Source organism: Podarcis pityusensis (assembly GCF_964106645.2).
Source record: "Podarcis pityusensis genome assembly, chromosome: 4".
NCBI classification, from domain to species: domain Eukaryota; kingdom Metazoa; phylum Chordata; class Lepidosauria; order Squamata; family Lacertidae; genus Podarcis; species Podarcis pityusensis.
In genome coordinates, this window is record NC_138027.1 from 55370538 (window position 1) to 55388532 (window position 17995).

Here is a 17995-nt window from a genome sequence, read left to right on the forward strand (position 1 = left end):
GAGTGGAAATCTGGATAGGTTTCTTTTTTTCAAATACGTGGTTTGGAGAAATGTCACTGGTCTTTGTTTTGGAATAATTACGTTGCTGGCAGCATCGAGAGTCTATTGAAACTGTCAAATGTCTATTTTTTTGGGTAAAAATAAAACCATAAAACATTTTCCATCACTCTCATACACACAGAGAGAGAACGGAGCATTAGAGAACACACCATTCAAAAGGGCATATTTAGTAAGAGTTAAACAAGGTACTAAAACTTGAGATTTTGGAGGAAGCAGGGTCCACATTAGTTTTACATTCTGATGCTTTTCATCCAGAGTTTTGCAGGTCAGGGTGCAGGATCCACCTCATCTCAATGCATGCCAATTCTTTTTTTTTTTTTCCGCCTGGCCATTTATGGGAGCAGTCCTAAAATCTACTGTGTGTAAAGCCAGCGCATTTCAATGGCCCTTCTACCTCATTCCTTTTAGTGTTGTTCTCACTTTTGGATCCGGGTTTGCAACCCGCCTTAAAAATGAGCAAGCTTGGGACCTGAACTCTTGTTTCCGCGGCAGCTTTCATAGTTTCTACTTCCCTCCTTTTGGGAAACGGGAAAAACACAAACCCGAAAGTTTTGCCCGGTTGCCTGTACAGAACCTGACGTGCCTTGCTTTGACAAGAGGGTATACGCAGGCCCTTGGACGCAGAAGAAGCCGATTGAGAAAAAAGCTGCCCCACATAGCTGTCTCTCTCCTCTCTCCCGGCCCTCCCTCGCCGCCTTGCCCTCCCCTGCCTGGATTGGTGCGCCGCCGTCCCTGGCCTTTTAAGGGCTGTCCCCCGGTCAATCTAAAGCGACGAGCGCGGGGGGCAGGTGCAAGTCCTCCTGCAATGGATACTTTTACCAGCCAATCGTGCCCTGGCCCGTCTGCTCCCCAAATGCCTTGGAGCCAATGAGCTGATGCGGAGCGGGGTGGGGTGGGGGGTGGGAACGGCAGGGAACCAGCGGAGCCCAGGAGTCGCGGGGATTCTCGCTCTGCTCCGGGCAAAGAGGGCCGCGCGCTGCACTTCTCGCGCCTGAGCTGACACGGAAGGCGCGCTGCTGCTGTTTCCCCTTGCTGCGGGTTCCCTCTGGGTGTCGTCGGAATGGTGATCAAAGTGTTCGTAGCGACGTCCTCGGGGTCTACCATGGTAGGTATAGCCAGGCGATGTACGTTCCCACGGGTAAGAGCTTCCAGAAGCTTTGGGAAGCACTTTGTTGACGAGGAAAGGGGCGTGGTGCACATACGTCTTGGGTGTCTTCTGTTTTTTTTGCAAATCCAGGAGGGCCATGGGATTGGTCTGCAGCTGCAGTTAAAGTTAACAGCTTAATGCATCTCAGGAAGCGGGTTTGAGTCCACCGAAACTGGCCGACACGTGTCCGTTATTATTTAAACGGAGGCGCACCGCAATCTTCCCGACTGATTCAAGGTGCAGAGAAACACGGAGGCTGAAATACTCTACTTCCTCAGGAGTAAGCCTACTTGAACTCACGGGGACATTCTTCTGAGTAGGATTGCCCTGTGGAATAATGCCACATCTTTGTGCATGCCTGCACATAAGTGGAAAAAAAACAACCTTTGCACAACATATTCCTTTTAGCAAGTTTTGCAGATCTTTCTTTTCTTTTTTCTTTTTTAAAGCATTCTGCTTTTGCTATTGGAACAATAATGATCATCAGGCTTGGTTGTGGTGTGTAGACTTTTTCTTTTGAGAAATATTGCCATATAAGGGGTACTGCTCATGTGCACAAAAATTAAGCGCATGCTATCTTAGCATTGCCATCTTAACATTTTAAATCGTTCTTACCGTGAGTTTTGAGCATGCCTACTGTTAAGTGATCAGAACAGCTATGCTGGCTGAAGCTAGCAAACGGCATGCACTGAGAAGTTTGGAAGGTGGGACCTGGGCATGAACTGTTTCCTTTTATATCCAGTTCCCACATGAGCTCAAATTGCAGCCCTGGCTGAGCAATCAGTCACAGTGACACTTCTAAACAAACTGACTGCTGCTTGCACATAGCTCCGAGGCTGCATTGCTAACTGGCTTGCACTAACACAACCTCAAGAAGTTTCCAGAGCAGAAGGACTGAAAAGGACTAAATGGAAAAGCTTGTCTTCTCCGCAACTGCAGGCTGCTCTCTTTAGCACCTGGGTAGCAGAGCTTCCATTTGGCCCAATATACTTCAAAGAGAATCGTATTTGCATTTGATTGTGTATAATGGAAGATGCCATTTGCTCACCACCTGCAAATATAACATTGTCCCACACCTGTAATTAGGATGCAGTGCTTATAGTGTAATCCCAAGCATGAGGCTGCAGTCCTATATTTACTAAGACTCACTGAATTCAGTGGGACTTTCCTCAGAGTGAATATGCACAGGATTGTGGGGTAAAGCTTCTTGGTTTAGAAATGTACTTTTTTTTTTTAAACTGAAATTGCTAGATTGATCAACTAAAACAAATAGGATTCATCAATTAAATTTCTTTAAGCAGGTTGAAACCCTAGTTGTTCCACTGTAGTGGGTTGTCATGTGGCAGAACTTAATACCTCCGATAGTATATATGAGTACAGTCAGAAAAAGGATTGGATATGGAGACAAAGAACCTCAGACTCCTCTTACTGGCTTAGCATATTCTTACTAGTGTGAATTGGGGTGTGTATAAGAGTCAAAGAAGGCATTTTTAATTCACTGGATTCCCTAGCACTTTTGTTTTAAATAGGAATGGTATTCTTCTAACACCACCATCCTAACCATGTCTACTCAGGGGTAAGTTCTATTGACTTCAGTGGGGATTCCTGCCAGGTAACTGATGTTAGGATTGCACCCTAAATGCCTCCTGTTACACTCCTGTTTATTTATCATAGGCATCTGGGTCCTGTTATAAACCATCCTTCCATTATTTTCAGCGAGATGAGCACCGCAACCCCAGAGTCGTCCGCGACTGGACCTAATGGTCAGGGGTCCCTTTACCTTTTTATAAAGTATAGGTAAAGGTACGCCTGATCGTTAGGTCCAGTCACGGACGACTCTGGGGTTGCTCGCTCTAGAGGCTGAGGGAGCCGGCGTATGTCTGCAGACAGCTTCCGGGTCATGTGGCCAGCATGACTAAGCCGCTTCTGGTGAACCAGAGCAGCGCACGGAAACACCGTTTACCTTCCCGCCGGAGTGGTATCTATTTATCTACTTGCACTTGAGGTGCTCCTGCTAGGTGGGCAGGAGCTGGGACCGAACAACGGGAGCTCACCCCGTCGTGGGGATTTGAACTGCCAACCTTCCAATTGGCAAGCCCTAGGCCATGGGAAGGCAAACTAAAGCCTGGGGGCCGGATCCGGTCCAGTCACCTTCTGAATCCAGCCTGTGGACAGTCCAGGAATCAGCATGTTTTTACATGAGTAGAATGTGTGCTTTTATTTAAAATACATCTCTGGGTTATTTGTGGGGCATAGGAATTCATTCTTTTCTTTTTTTCAAAATATAGTCCGGCCCCCCACAAGGTCTAAGGGACAGTGGACCAGCCCCCTGCTGAAAATGTTTGCTGACCCCTGCCCTAGGCTCTGTGGTTTAAACCACAGTGCCACCCGCGTCCCTTCATGTATACTATAACTTCCCCCAAAGGCTCAGAGTGGTTTGCATTTTAAAGGTACTTCACTTTATACAAATTCATGTGACTCCCACTACCACCTGCATTTCACATCTCTCTGTTGTTTTTTTTACAATACAGATAACATTTTAAACAATATGACCACAACCTCAAAAGCAGCTTAAACACACATACATGCAAGCAATGCTAACTATGCACTGAACAACTACTAGCCCAAACATTTTGCATCAACAATTTGTATACCTATCTAATATATTTGTAGCAGAATCCACAAAAGGTCAGTGAAATTGAAATCATCATCCCTGTTGTATGCACATTTACTTTATAGAAAGTTCCATTGCAATCAGTATGATTTACTTTTAAACAAGTATGTTGAGGATATTTTATTTACTGCATGGAGCTGTAAATCTTGTTCCCAAATCTTGTTCCAGTACTATACTAATGTACATGGATTATGTGCATCTATGGCAAGTATGGAAGACTAGGATCATTCTGTCCCACTTGCTATACACAAGTTGCCTTGTTATCTGTGGTGTTTTGCATAACCAGTGCATAACATTCTCCAAAGTTTAACTGTCACCTGAGAGTTACTCTAGATATTGAATACTGAGTTGTGATAGAAGCACCATATGGCTTTTTCTTCTTCTTCATTTTACTTGAGTCCACTTTATAGTTAGCTTTTTGGGATTTAAGACAATTTATTTGTGCTTAAAGGGCGAACTGAGAAATCCAAGTCTTTCCACTCAAATAGATGGTGAATTATGTTGTTGACAATCTTGATTTCATGCAGTTCACTGTTCGGGAAATGGGTGTGTGTCTTTTTATTTTCCTATGGGCTAAGGATGAAGTATAAATTGAATGTTCCTTACTTCTCAGCAAGATCACTTAAGAATCATTCTTATACAACTTTATAATCCTTTGAAAAAGAAGCTTGTCAGCCTACTAATAGTATATTTTACAGTGATAAAAGGCAACTTCAAGTTTCAATCTTTGGATGAAACCCTCCTACCCCTGTTTTGTGAGGCACAATGTTGAGTTAAAAATACAAACTGAGAATTATAAACAATGGCTTAGAATGTAAGAAAATGGTTAGAAGTCTAAACAAGGAAGGGGTAGAGTTAAAATATACATGTGTGGATGGACTGCATTTCTTGCAGAGCACCTGCTTCTATTCCAAGTCAAATTTCTTCTTCAGATACCAGAACTGAGGTTTGCCTTTTAGCTTTTGAAAGCAGCTATTTTAATGACTTTTTAAATTATTCTAGTGACTAGTAGAATCTAGCCATTCAGAACTTCCTCGAACGAGAAAGTTTGTGATATAAAATTCCTGCCGGCTAATTTCTGCTGTAAACACAAGGAGACTGATGGAACTTCCTTACTTTCAGAAATACACTGGAACATGAAAAGAACGGCCACAAAGATTTATGCCAATTTGTGGATAGTATAACAAAAGACCCTTTTTATTTGCTTCTGCCGCTGTAAGGGAATAATTAGTATCACACTGGAGTGTCTCCAGGAATGAAGTTAGTAGAGTTGGTTAGTTTTTCATAATTTCTGTTGCTGTGCCGTACAGAATGTCATGTCCTGAGATGCTGGAAAATAACAATCGAGCACATGAAGGGGTGAATAAAATCACAACTTCACCATAACTTCATTTCTACATTGCAGGGGGTTGGACTAGATGACCATTGGGTTCCTTCCAGCTCTATGATTCGATAAAGTGTTTAGCGTAACCCTTAGCCCTCACTCTCCATCAAAATGAAGTCTAAGTCTGCATTCAGTCACATCTACCTCTTTTTGTGTTGCTTGTTAACATTCCTTGCATTCTCTCTTCCTCCTTTGTGATCCTCCACTGTTTGAAACTCAGACTGTAAGCTCCTTGACACAGGAGCTGCTTGTTTTTATGTTACTATGGAAATTGCCATACAAATTGATGGCACAATATAAAACAATAACAAGTAACTACAAATAACCTTTTAAAAGTATTTTAAGGTTTGAAGCACCAAATTCTTTCAAAAGAAACCCTCCCCCCATCATGTCCCTAAACACTGTCACTCTCAGCACATAATAAATCTTTATTTTTTAAAAAAAGAACGGTGTGGTTTCACAACTCTTAAGAGGGGAGCACAAACACCATGTGCTCTGCAAGCATCTTTCTGCAAAGAACCTCCTTTCTGCCTTGGAGCACAATATGGTTTGATTTCTGTAGTTTAATCTATGCCAGGGGTTGCCAGTCCTCCGGGACCAGGGGGCACATTTTGAGGAAGTGCTGTGGGCACCACTCACAAGATGTATGCTGTGGGGGTTGTTGCATAACATGAAATGGCTGTGGTGATAGGTGTGGCACATAAAACAAAATGTTTGGGTGATGTGTAACAAAAAATGCCTGCTGTGACATCACTGCATGGCATAATGGATGCCACATATGAAGGAGAAGAAATGGAGATAGGAGCACAGAATAGTGTGGGCATGCGCTCCTCACCAGCTGCCTCATCAGTGGGGGAAAAAGCACCTATATCAGTCATGTACTTCCTGTCCTGACATCCAGTGAAACATGGGCATGTTTAGGGGGACGTATTCAAGGGAGAGGTTGATCCAGTGTAAACAGGAAATGAGCAGGAAGAGCAAATAATCTGTTGTGTATTGTGGTTTTTGAGGGGATACCCTCCAAAGTACAGAGGGTACTGGCAAGCACACTGTTATCTATGGGTGCCATGTTGGCAACTTGTGATCTATGTGGTTGGGAAAGGGTTGAACTAGATGACAGTTGATTGTCTTGATTACCTTACAACTCTGGTTCTATAGAATCTAATGTACTGAAACTCTGACTTTATTATACAGCAGGAGTTTGATGAAATAGCGATGTGCTGAGTTTTTGTTTTAATCTTAGTAGACCACTGGTTTCCAAGGGATAAACAAAACGATGAGTTTGGTCACGTCTAAGGTTTGAACTCATAATTCAGTAAAAGAAACCCGATAAATTATCCCATGCGAAGCTACAACAGAAACCGTAAGCACAGGTAATTCTGTGTCAGCACATAGTCAAACATACATTGGTTTTTTCCACTGTGCCAAAGCAAAGAAACACACCAGCTTTGAAGGCCAATGTTAAATTCCCTCCCTGCTGCTGCAAAAAACTCAATTTCAAAGACCCCATGGCCCTGCCTCCCTTAAGAATAACAACGCAGACACCTAGGGTAGATGTGTGTCCTACTTTACAGTAAATAGTTCTCTGTTGTAAGGCGTCCTCTATTTGAAGGGCTGTCCAGTCCATACCTAGTTTAAACATAAAGAACCGTAAGAAGGGAGAGCAGAGATTCTGAAGATTAACAATTAGCACCTGACCAGACAGACGGGGCATATACACAAATTACCTGGTCACAGCTTTGCCCGCTATGGTGACATTTATTGTGTTTCTATTTAGATTAGTAATTATTTCTGAATTATCATTTATACATAAATAAATTTTAGGCAAATCTGTGTTCTCTTTTTGTGAGTGTACCAATAGTCTCTGTGTGTATCAATGGTCTTTTTTCTCCCCTCATGGCTCCTCATTCACCTGGAACTTTAGGATCAGCTGCATATCCTGACCACCTTCCATACATTTAGGTGACCCTGCTCTTGAGGGGGAGGTGATATTCCTTCTGAAAGAACAGTGGCTTTCAAACTGTATTCTGAAGGATGCTGGGGCTTCTTTGAAGTTTACCAGAGGTTTGTAGTGATGGACAAGATTCCCTGAAAGACCGGGGGGGGGGGGGGAGGGAATTAAATGTTTGGATGCAGCCATGTAATCTGTTACGCTGCTTACGTGACCTCATCAGTTTTGTCATTCACACGTGTTGCTGAGGGGAGATTGGATTTTAAACTGCATGATGGAGTCACAAGCAAAAATTATCTTTGTGACCTCATTCAAAATGACATTTGAGCATGGAATTAAGTTGCTATAAAGTTGGCAAGGAGATCGGTGCTGTTTCAGAATAAATTGCATGTACTTAGTTGGCGTCTAGGGTTATTAGCAGAATTTGCGCAGTGGCTGCCTGGCCTGAATTTGCCTGAGGAATCTGCCATCATTACAACCCCTTTTCAAGACATGTTCATATTGCTGTAATTAGGAGACTGGCTGCACGGATGCACCTGCTTTTTAACAGTACATTTATACAGGATTCTTCCTTATGCCTGATGGGACCTCAACAGCACAAGTACAGGCTAAGAAATAGGTACAGGGAGCATCTTGCTTTGCCTTTAGCACTGGGAAGGTGGTGGATTCTGCCCACAGTGCAGAAGAATGGGAACACGCTTCAGGTGAACACGCTTAAACTATAGGGATTTTTGAAAGCAAATTTGGTATTTACAGTAGCTAAAACAAAAACAACAAAAAAATACAGAGAAAATAAATGGGTAAAAATCAAAACATAACTTTAGCATTGCTTATTTAAAAAGTTCAGAGATAAACCATAACTTCCATTCTGAACAGCAGAGAGGTGCAAAGAGCTTATCTGTGAGTGAGCATGATGGTGGCTGGTGTGGGTGCCTTTCCACCTGGCATTGATAGGGAAACTGATGCAAGGTCATGTCTGCACCATTTTGTAGTTATTTTTTCTGGTCTTTTATATGTGGGTGCCATTTTATGTTAATTCTACACTGCAACACCAGCCATTTTGTGACTGCCGTCACAGTACTTCCTCAAAATTTCCAGTGTGCCCATTGGTTATCCAAAGTTGGTGACCCTGTAATACAGGTTAATACAGTGCTTTTTTCTGGGGGTAGGCAGCGGTATGCATACCCCTAAACATTTTGTGAATCTAACGGGAGAAGAAACTATTTTATTTTATTTTAAATAGTTTCTTCTCTAGCACAGTGAATCGTCAGTTCTGTTGCTACCCCCGATGGTGGCCTCATTTCCTTTCACGGTGTTTCCTGAGTCTCAGACGGAAGCGAGCGTTTAATGTGTGAAGTAGGAGTTGGAATCTAGCATGGTGATTGGTCAGTTTCATTGTTACCACCTTCGATGGCGACTTCATTTCCTTTCCCAGTGATTTTCTTGAGTCAAAATGGAAGTACAGTGGTACCTTGGGTTAAGTACTTAATTCGTTCCAGAGGTCTGTATTTAACCTGAAACTGTTCTTAACCTGAAACACCACTTTAGCTAATGGGGCCTCCCGCTGCTGCTGCGCCGCTTGAGCACGATTTCTGTTCTCATCCTGAAACAAAGTTCTTAACCTGAAGCACTATTTCTGGGTTAGTGGAGTCTGTAACCTGAAGCGTATGTAACCTGAAGCGCATGTAACCTGAGGTACCACTGTACCCCTAATTTTTTATTTATTTTTTTTAGAAAAAAAGCACTGGGTTAATATATTGGATATATCCACTAAGTTTAGTTATGAAATATCAAATTAATTTTCTCTCTCTTTTCTAACCAGATTAAGAAGAAACAGCAAGAGGTGGTGGGCTTTTTAGAGGCCAACAAGATTGACTTTAAGGAATTAGACATAGCCTGTGATGAAGACAACCGGAAATGGATGAGAGAGAATGTTCCGGGTGAAAAGAAGCCACAAAACGGAATCCCCCTCCCTCCACAAATATTCAATGAGGAACAGTATTGTGGGGTAAGAAGTGTAAAGGTGTAATAAGTTTTGGCATTTTAAGAAAATGTACAGATTTGCTTCATGACGTTTGCAAAACATTTTCTTGGTCCTCTGTTTGTGTTAATGTTATGCCCGCTTTTGTGAACTGCTTGACAAGATGGTTCTGCGTTCGGGTTTAAGTTATAGCATAGGCATCACAGAGGTCCTTGCTGTGTCCCGGAAGAGCTTGGTGGACAGAAAACTACCCCTGGCTGTAAGCTTAGGGTCCTGAAATAGGGTGGGATCAGATTGGGTTGGAGCTGGTTAAGGATTGGATCCAAAGATGTCCCATTCCCCTGAGAGGGGCAGATCTCCTCTGCCCCCACATTGCTTCCAAAGGGTGTGTGTGTGTGTGTGTGTGTGTGTGTTAAAAATAGTTGTTCCCTCACCCCCGCCATTCACCCCACTTATGATTGCTGTGCAAAGGAACTGTTCTGGGAGAAACACTGGAAAGAACTGATTTGTGCATTTTCTGGCTATTAAACACTAAGAGAATGAACCTTCTATGCTCACACAGAATGGGAGCACACATAATGTTCTCGGTCCTTTTACCATCATTATGATCCCTGTGCTGGGAGAGGTTTGTGGGGGGTCAGGAAGGGTGACATTGATATGCTAAACACACACCTTTTCATCTAATTCCAGGGGAGTAGAGGGATGAATTCATACTGAAGGTAGGATGGATTGCAGTAGGGAATGTGCCATCAGATCTCAATAGCAAATTCATGCATTAGGGTTTGGAAGCAGTACCTGTGTTCCAGCCTAAAATAAACCAACCAAATTTTAGAGTTTCCAGAAATAAATTCATTTTTTAAGTAAGAGCATAGCCCAAGACAGTACAGCTGGTGGATTCCATAAGCATTTTTACCTTCCATCAAATACTTCCAGGCTATAGGAAAAACAATGCTGATGCCACCCCCCCCCCTTGTCTTGCATTACTCCAATTTGTATCCCACAAACTTTCAGTGGAAATAAATAAATATGTGCAGTATTCAGCACATGGATCTGATTATTTTATGCATCCACTCTTTCAGAAATGTCTTGCACCATGGTTGTAGCAACCAGGAATGACAGTTTAAAGCTGCCTCCATAGTAGCTCTTTGTGTGGCTTGCCCCTGAGGGAGCTTCACGTTAGGTAGGAGAACATTTTAAAACAGCAACAGCTTTCTCGACTAACCTCTTCTTTATGCACATCCTGTAGCAAAAACAAGTATTCAAATGGATGGGATACAAACAGCTGATTTAGAAGTCAAGTATGAAAAATGTAATCATAAACGGAAGAGATGTTCTGATGTATGATTGAGTTCTTAGAATTAGGGTCAGAGCTATGATAAATGTCAAAGGGAGTGGGGTGCAACTGATCCTTTCAGGAATAGTCCAGGTCCTGAATCTGAAAGTACAATTTTACTGTTTAGCTCTTTCACACACAGAGCTATAAAGATATCAGAGCTGGCCAAAGACATTTTTCAACCCAAGGCAAAAATCCGTATAAAACCTGGTCCCTATTCCATGCACAGAAACCAACCACACAATCCTACTTCAACATGTACAGCATGTGTCTCCATTGGCTATGCTCAGTGGGGTTGATGGGAGTTGTAGTTTAGCAACATCTGGAGGGCCAAAGGTTCCCCACCTTTGCTCTACTGCTTCTGAGGTGAGCAGGCTCAGTTAGGAGGTGCAAGGCAAACTGAGCGATTCTCAAATCTTTGACCTCTCCCTACCCCTCTGCATTGGCCACCTGTAATGGCCATCTCACCCTGCCTTGCCCTGGAGAAAATTCATGGAATTCACTTCCACAAGATGTGTTGTTTAGCCACCTGCTTAAGGGTGCTTCCACACAGGCATCTTCTCAGAAATTTGGCCTTAAAAAAAGCAACCATCAAGGAATGAACATACTAAAAAAACTAATGTGAGCCAATGAAAAAATAACCACTTTGAAAGATTCCCTTTTCCGCACACTTGTGGAATTAGAGTTCCATAGAGAACTACATAGTAGAATACATGTTGCCGAAGAGCAGCTGCTATCGAACGTCTGCATAGACTCTAAATTAGTAATATACAATATCTCTGACTCTGCACAAGGCTATTTTAGGCACCAAGCAGTTGACATACCAAAGTACACGTCTAAGGGCCTTTCCAGATGATTAGAAAGACCACTTTATATTCTTAGCACAATATTTGCACTAGCCCCAATGCAGCACCAACATAATAGCACCCTGTCCCCTTACGATGGGGAGAAGGTAGCCAAAAGGCACAGAGAGGATCTCCTTACGGTGGGCAATGGCTTCTTTCAGGTTGACTGCTCTTAAAAAGAAATGGTGGAGATGTGCGCTACAAAAGAGGGCCAAAATGGACAAAAACAGATTACAAACTAGCAAGGAACTATTGTGAGTGGAGAGGGGAGCTTTTTTTGCTATTTGCAACATAAGTTTTTTTTTCTTTTTTAAAGAGTTATATAAGAGTGAGCAAAATGCAGCTCTCCGTATGTTGATGGACTACAGTTCCCATCGTCTCTGACTATTGGCTGAAGCTGATGAGAGATGTAGTCCAACAACATCTGGAGGGCCACATGTTCCCTATTGCTAAACGATTGCTTCAATTCTTGAAGAGTCCAGCAGAGAAAGGGCTCAGCCTCTAAACAATTTTTAAAAATTAAAAATAAAATGGCCTGTATCTATCTACCTACCTACCTAAAGACAAGCAGTATCTCTGTCCTGCTGCTCTGGATGAATAGAATGGTCCTCTTCTTTCTTAATCTTTAAGCTTAAAACAGGTGGTTACATGGCAAGTCATCTTAATCACTTCATTTGCATGCCACCTTTCCAAAAACAAACAGAAATTTCGCTCAAAACATCTTACAAGAACGGGAACAACAATATGTAAACAATACCAACAACTGCAAGAATAAATTTGTAATAAACAGTAAAGCAGCAACATGTAACAAATGCCACAGCAAGTTAAAAACAACAACCTATCAGTATTACGAATGCATAAATGTAACCAGGAATGGGGAAAATTTCACCTTGGTTCTAGATGTTCTAACCATTGCTGCTATGCCCACAACAAGTGAGTCTGCTCAAATGTCTGGACCTTGGCTTCCTCAAAGGATCATTACCCGATGCCATCATCATGCAGACAGCAGCTTATCCCATAACGTTACTCACAGTCTCTCTCCTGAAGCAGCTTCTTATAAGGCATCCAAAAGCAGGAGGTGGTGTAGCAGGAAACATCTCTCCTATGATGTTACTCACAGTCCTTCTCCTACTACAGCTGCTTGGCTAATACCAAAACTGAACACGTAAGGATGTTTGAAGAACAATTTTGTTTTGCTTTTAAGTACATGGCTAGGAAAATATGAAAGCATTCTCCTGGACAAAAGTTCACAATGTGCAATGTGAGCTTTAGAATTAAACAGATCCCTTTCCTCATAGGAAGAGCCTTGCTGAGTTAGACTAAAGGCCTTTTTAGTTCAGCATCGCATTTCCCACAGTGACCAACCTGATGCATCTTCTGAAGCCACCAAGCCACATAGGAGGACAGTAGCCCTTTTCCATCATCATTTCCCAGCAAGTGGCATTCGACAGGAGTGTGCACTGCCTCTATGCATATCCCAAATAACAAGGCAAATCAGGGTGGTTTGCGATAGTCTTTCACGTTACCGAGTTGCATCACGCTGTTAACAAGGCATGTTGAAGCGGATCAGGGAGCACCCAACTTTCCAAGTAACCAAGTTGCCTGGGGAAATACCCAGGACTTAAGGGGGGGGGGGAGAAGCGTTAGAGGAGAGGGAAAGGGGTGGAGCAGTGTTTGTGATATTTCATTTTGACAAACAGTTCTAGCTTTTTATCATGGTTCATACATGCATGTACATTGCTTGCATGTCTGCTCAAAAGTAATACCCATTAATTTCAAAAAGGTTCACTTCCAGCCAGGGGAGCCTGCTTGGATAATCACACTTTGGAAGGGGAAAAAACAGCAGTCGTTAAAGATTGTGTCTTTCATTGTTTTTATCCATGCCAACAAAATGGTTTAATTTGAACCGTGGCCTGATTTGAATTCCATAACTCAGTCATAGAAATAACCTTTTTGAGCATTAGCAGAGTATCTTTCTCTAATGCCTAGCTGACTCAAAACAGCAATACTTAGCATTTACAGAAGGACTGTGGCCTTATGTATAACACTAATTTTGCTTCCTATTTTCAGTGTTTTAAATAGGTTTGCAGAATCTTATGTTTCTTATTAATTTTTTATGTTTGTGTGTTTCTATTCCCTTTTTAGGATTTTGACTCATTTTTCTGTGCAAAAGAAGAAAATATTATTTATTCATTCCTAGGTCTTGCACCTCCACCAGGCTCATCGGTATGTTTATAACCTTTGCCAATACTTATTCATCTTAATTTAGTGATGAATTAGACACTGATGCAGCATGTAAAACAATGTAGATTGCTATGCAATTTTTAAAAATTGTCTTTGCACGAGAGTAAAAAGCTTTATATATATATATATATATATATCATATTTATTAAAGTTTCCAGAAATATAGAAATACAAAGAAAAAGAAAAAGAAAAAAAAGATACTTGAAACCTTACTTTCATTACCTACTTTCTGGGACTCCCCCCCCTCCCCCTCCCAATTGTATTCCCTTTTCATTAATTTGGTTCTACAAGCTCTCACTCCCAATTTGAAGCTTAATTTGTTTAACCCACTATCCAAATTGAATTGTACAAATCTTACCACCGTCCCACATCATTAACAAGAAAAGAAAAAAGATTTTCCCCAAGATCCACCCCAGTTCCTTCCACGAATTCCCTTTTTTAAACACGTCCAATCAAAATAAAATGACATACGTAAGTTATATAAAGAAAAAGAAAATAAAAGATATAAAAAGATTCAAAAGATGATTACACAGCCTTTGGATTCCAAATCTCCCCCCCCCTTCCCCGGTTTGAATTCCCCATGTCCATCAGTCTATATGTTATCAGCCTGTAGGTCTCAAGTCATGGCCAAATTTCTCCCCAATTCCATCTTGCCGGTTTTCTTTTAATTTATTAATTTTAATAATATTTAACTTCAAACGTCCAATCTAACAGAGGCCTTTAATTTCCTTGATCTTTACCACTCCTCCCATTGTTCTTTCCGTGTCGTAGTCAGTCCTTTGTTCTTCTTATTCCTCACTTTCTCAGGTTTCTTGTCCTGTGCAGCTGCTAAAACGTTCTAATTCAGAAATCTGGTATCTCTACAGAGGTTTGTTATTCAGGAACAAAAACTTACGTCCAGTCCCTTCCTTTCTTCAATAGAAAATTCTATTGTCTCCTTTAATGTAAATACCTCTGTAGACAAAATACTATTTCAGTTTTGCAGCTTTCCCAGCCTGTGCGAATCCCGGAGTATTTTTCCACTTACGACCGTTCTTGTAATGTCCCGAAACCCCTCTAGGGGGATTGTAATAACTTTGTATCCTCTAATCCAAAAGTCAAATTGTTGTTCCTTATTTTCCGACAGTTTATATCCATATTGCAGCAAATTGTAACAAAATTAACCAGCAAAGTCTTCATAACAAAGTCCTCTTTATATTCTCCAGCTTTGACAGCTACTTTGACAGCTGTCAAAGTCTCCGTCTCTCTTCACCAGGCTCTGCGAATCGCCCCGGTTCCCAGGGGGGTGTTGCATTTTCCTTCTCCCCCTCCACTCTTCTCCTCCAGCACAGTTCTTATAATTTCCCATCGTGGAATTAATGATTTTTATCAAGAGTATACTTCCCTTTCGACCTTGGCTACCCAGTCCTTGTTTTGGAATGTTTACAATGGGGGGGGGATTGACTTCCTTTTTAGATCGCCCCCGCTCGTGCCTAATCCGAAAAAAAATTCCTTTTTTTTCTCCTTTTGAACCCGGTTTCCCAATTACTCACGGGTTGTTGTTAATAGTCCAAATTTCCAATGGAAGAAGTCAGCGCTCTCCGTCAAATGGCATGCGGCTGCGCTCGGCAGGGAAAGCAGAGGACTCAAAGCACCACGCCGCTCCCCGGCACCCGATCCGAAGCTGTGATGGGACGATGAGCTGCTTGTGTGTAAAATCCTAGTCCTGCTGCTGTATGGGACGATGAGCTGCTTGTGTGTAAAATCCTAGTCCCTCAGAGTTTGGTCAAGTTTGCAAACCTCTGTCTGTAACGGAGCCCCTTAAACATGGCTCCGTCAGTCGCTGGCAGATTCCGACAGTGGTTGCTTTCGGAATCGCTTCCAACATAAAAGCTCCTTAACGGAAACACGTCTTCTGGACTCTCTGCGTGACAGTTTCCGGCGAGGAGTGGGTGTCCCTACAGGAGGTCCTGAAACCTCCCCACTGTTTTCGCTGGAAGTGTCTCTGAGCCATCCCTCCAGCTCCCTTTCCCTCAGCTCAGCTCCTCTCCCCCTACTGGTTCCCTCTTCAGCTGCTGAGTCTCTCCCAACCTGTGTGAGCCCTTTCACTTCCCTTCCTTCCGATGGCAGTTCCCTGACATCCACCTCCCCTCCAGGGCCCCCTTCATCCCCTCTCGCCCCCTCCTCTACGGGCGGTGAGGAGGCAAAACCCCGGAATGAACTTCCTTCATCTTCCGATGTCCCGAACACTTCTCTCCACCTGTTGCGGTTCCTGGTCTCGAAGTACTCCTCCTCCTCAGAGTCCATCTCCCCTTCCCCTTCCGATTCCGAGAATCCTTCCAACTCCTCCTCCTCATCGGTGGTCCCAAAGTATTCCCTCCGGAACCTCTCCACAGGCTGAGGTTTCCTTGGGAACCTTTGATGGAACGTTTCTATCAATACCTCGTCATTGATATCTTCTGCCATTACCCAAGTGTTTTCTGACTCCGGTTCTCCTTCCCACGCTACCAAATACTCCACCTGATCCCCCTTCCATCTGGCGTCGAGGATTTCTGCCACATGGCTGCTGCATTCCCTTTCTTCTATGACCGGTCCCCGAGTGGCCATCCCTTCTCGTCCCCCCTCATACGGTGACAGTAACGACCTGTGAAATACTGGGTGCAGTTTCATGTGGTTGGGTAACCGGAGCCTGAAAGCCACTGGGTTGACCTGTTGAATGACCTCAAAGGGACCCAATCTCCTGGGTCTTAATTTCTTACAACCTCCTTTGAACGGCAACCCTTGGGTTGACAGCCACACCCTATCTCCCACCCTTATGGTTTCACCTTCCCTTCGGTTCTTGTCTGCCTGCCTCTTGTATTCTTCCTTCGCCCTTTCTAAGTTGAGTTGGAGCTGACGATGGATTGCTTCCATTTCTTCTACAAAATGCTCGGCTGCCGGGACACCCCATCTCTCCCCTTCTCCCCCTGGGAAAGCCCTGGGATGACACCCATAATTAGCCAAGAAGGGGCTCATCCCTGTGGACACATTCTCGGCATTGTTGTAGGCAAATTCCGCCAGCGCCAACTTTTCTACCCAGTCATTCTCTCTGTCATTGACATAACACCTCAGGTATTGCTGGAGGACCCCGTTTGCTCTTTCCGCCTGCCCGTTGGTTTCAGGGTGCCGGGCAGTCGAAAAGTTGACCTCCACCTGCAGTAAGCTCATGAGCTTCCTCCAGAACCTGGAAGTAAATTGTTTTCCTCGGTCTGAGACCACCCTCAATGGCACCCCGTGCAACCTAAAAATGTGTTCTACAAATAACTTCGCTGTCTCTTCCGCCGTGACTGCATGCGAGCAGGCTACAAAGTGGCACATCTTTGTTAGTAGGTCTACCACCACCATGATGGCTGTTTTCCCCTTGGACTTCGGCAGATCAGTCATAAAATCTATCGACACTGCCTCCCAAGGTCGTTCTGGGGTTGGTAAGGGTTCTAATAGCCCCGCCGGTGCCCGCCTCTCCCCTTTGGCTCGCTGGCATTGCTCACACCCTCTTACATACTCCCGTACATCTTCCCTCACCTTAGGCCACCAAAATTCCCTGGTGACCAACCACATGGTTTTGTGTTGTCCAAAATGCCCCGCCGTGGGGCTGTCGTGCAACTGCTTGAGTACCCTCCCCCTTAAGTCTCCTTCAGGGATATACAGTGCCCCTTTGTAATACAAAGCTCCATTTCTTTCCTCGAAACCCCCTGGTTCCTCTCCCTCACCCCTAAGACCTCTGAGCTTATTCTGGGCGTATTCATCATTCTCTGTTTCCTCTACCAGTTCTCTTTGTCCCACCAATGCCGCCCCACACACCCAGCGGTCCTCTGGAATGACATGTCTCTCTTCGGGTGCTCCCTCCCCCTCCAAATATTCAGGTTTGCGTGAGAGAGCGTCCGCCCTAATGTTCTCTGGGCCTGGCACGTAACAAATCTCAAAGTTAAATTTGGAGAACTCCTGGGCCCATCTCACTTGCCGTTGGTTGAGCACTCGTGCCGTCCTCCAATACTCTAGGTTCTTGTGGTCAGTGCACACTTGCACCTTATGTTGTGCGCCAATTAGCAGGTGCCTCCATCTCCGGAACGCCTCATGAATGGCTAGTAGTTCTCGGTCATACACCGTGTAGTTCCTCTCGGATTTGTTCAGCTTTCGCGAAAAAAAGGCACACGGTCTCCACTCTGACTCCTCCTTCCCTGGCTGCAGAAGCACCGCCCCAATAGCTCTGTCTGATGCGTCAGTTTCCACTCTCATCGGTTTTTGTAAATCCACATGCAGGAGTTGTTGTTCCGAGGCGAAGGCCCTTTTTAGTTCCTCAAATGCTCGCTCCGCCTCCTCAGTCCAAACGAACTTCTTCTTACTGCTGAGACAGTCCG

General features: G+C 43.6%; 1 protein-coding gene and 1 long non-coding RNA gene across 4 annotated transcripts in view; one reads left to right on the forward strand and one right to left on the reverse strand.

Moving 5' to 3' along the window:
• The first annotated feature begins 953 nt into the window (after positions 1 to 953).
• LOC308476692 (adapter SH3BGRL-like) overlaps positions 954 to 17995 on the forward strand; it is a 43900-nt gene continuing 26858 nt past the window's right edge. Inside the window, exons 1-3 of one of the 3 annotated variants that reach the window (XM_081004497.1) lie at positions 954 to 1198; positions 9039 to 9224; positions 13521 to 13601. In XM_081004497.1, coding sequence (XP_080860623.1) covers positions 1121 to 1198; positions 9039 to 9224; positions 13521 to 13601 — 345 coding nt within the window. In that variant the 5' untranslated portion in view covers positions 954 to 1120. The remainder of the gene's footprint in view (positions 1199 to 9038; positions 9225 to 13520; positions 13602 to 17995) is intronic. The other 2 variants (XM_081004496.1, XM_081004498.1) reach the window with 2 other exon arrangements.
• Positions 10024 to 12994, reverse strand: LOC308476707. The gene is made up of 2 exons (XR_013986057.1): positions 11933 to 12994; positions 10024 to 10632 (listed from the first exon to the last, which is right to left on the reverse strand). It is a non-coding gene; the product is annotated as an uncharacterized lncRNA (long non-coding RNA).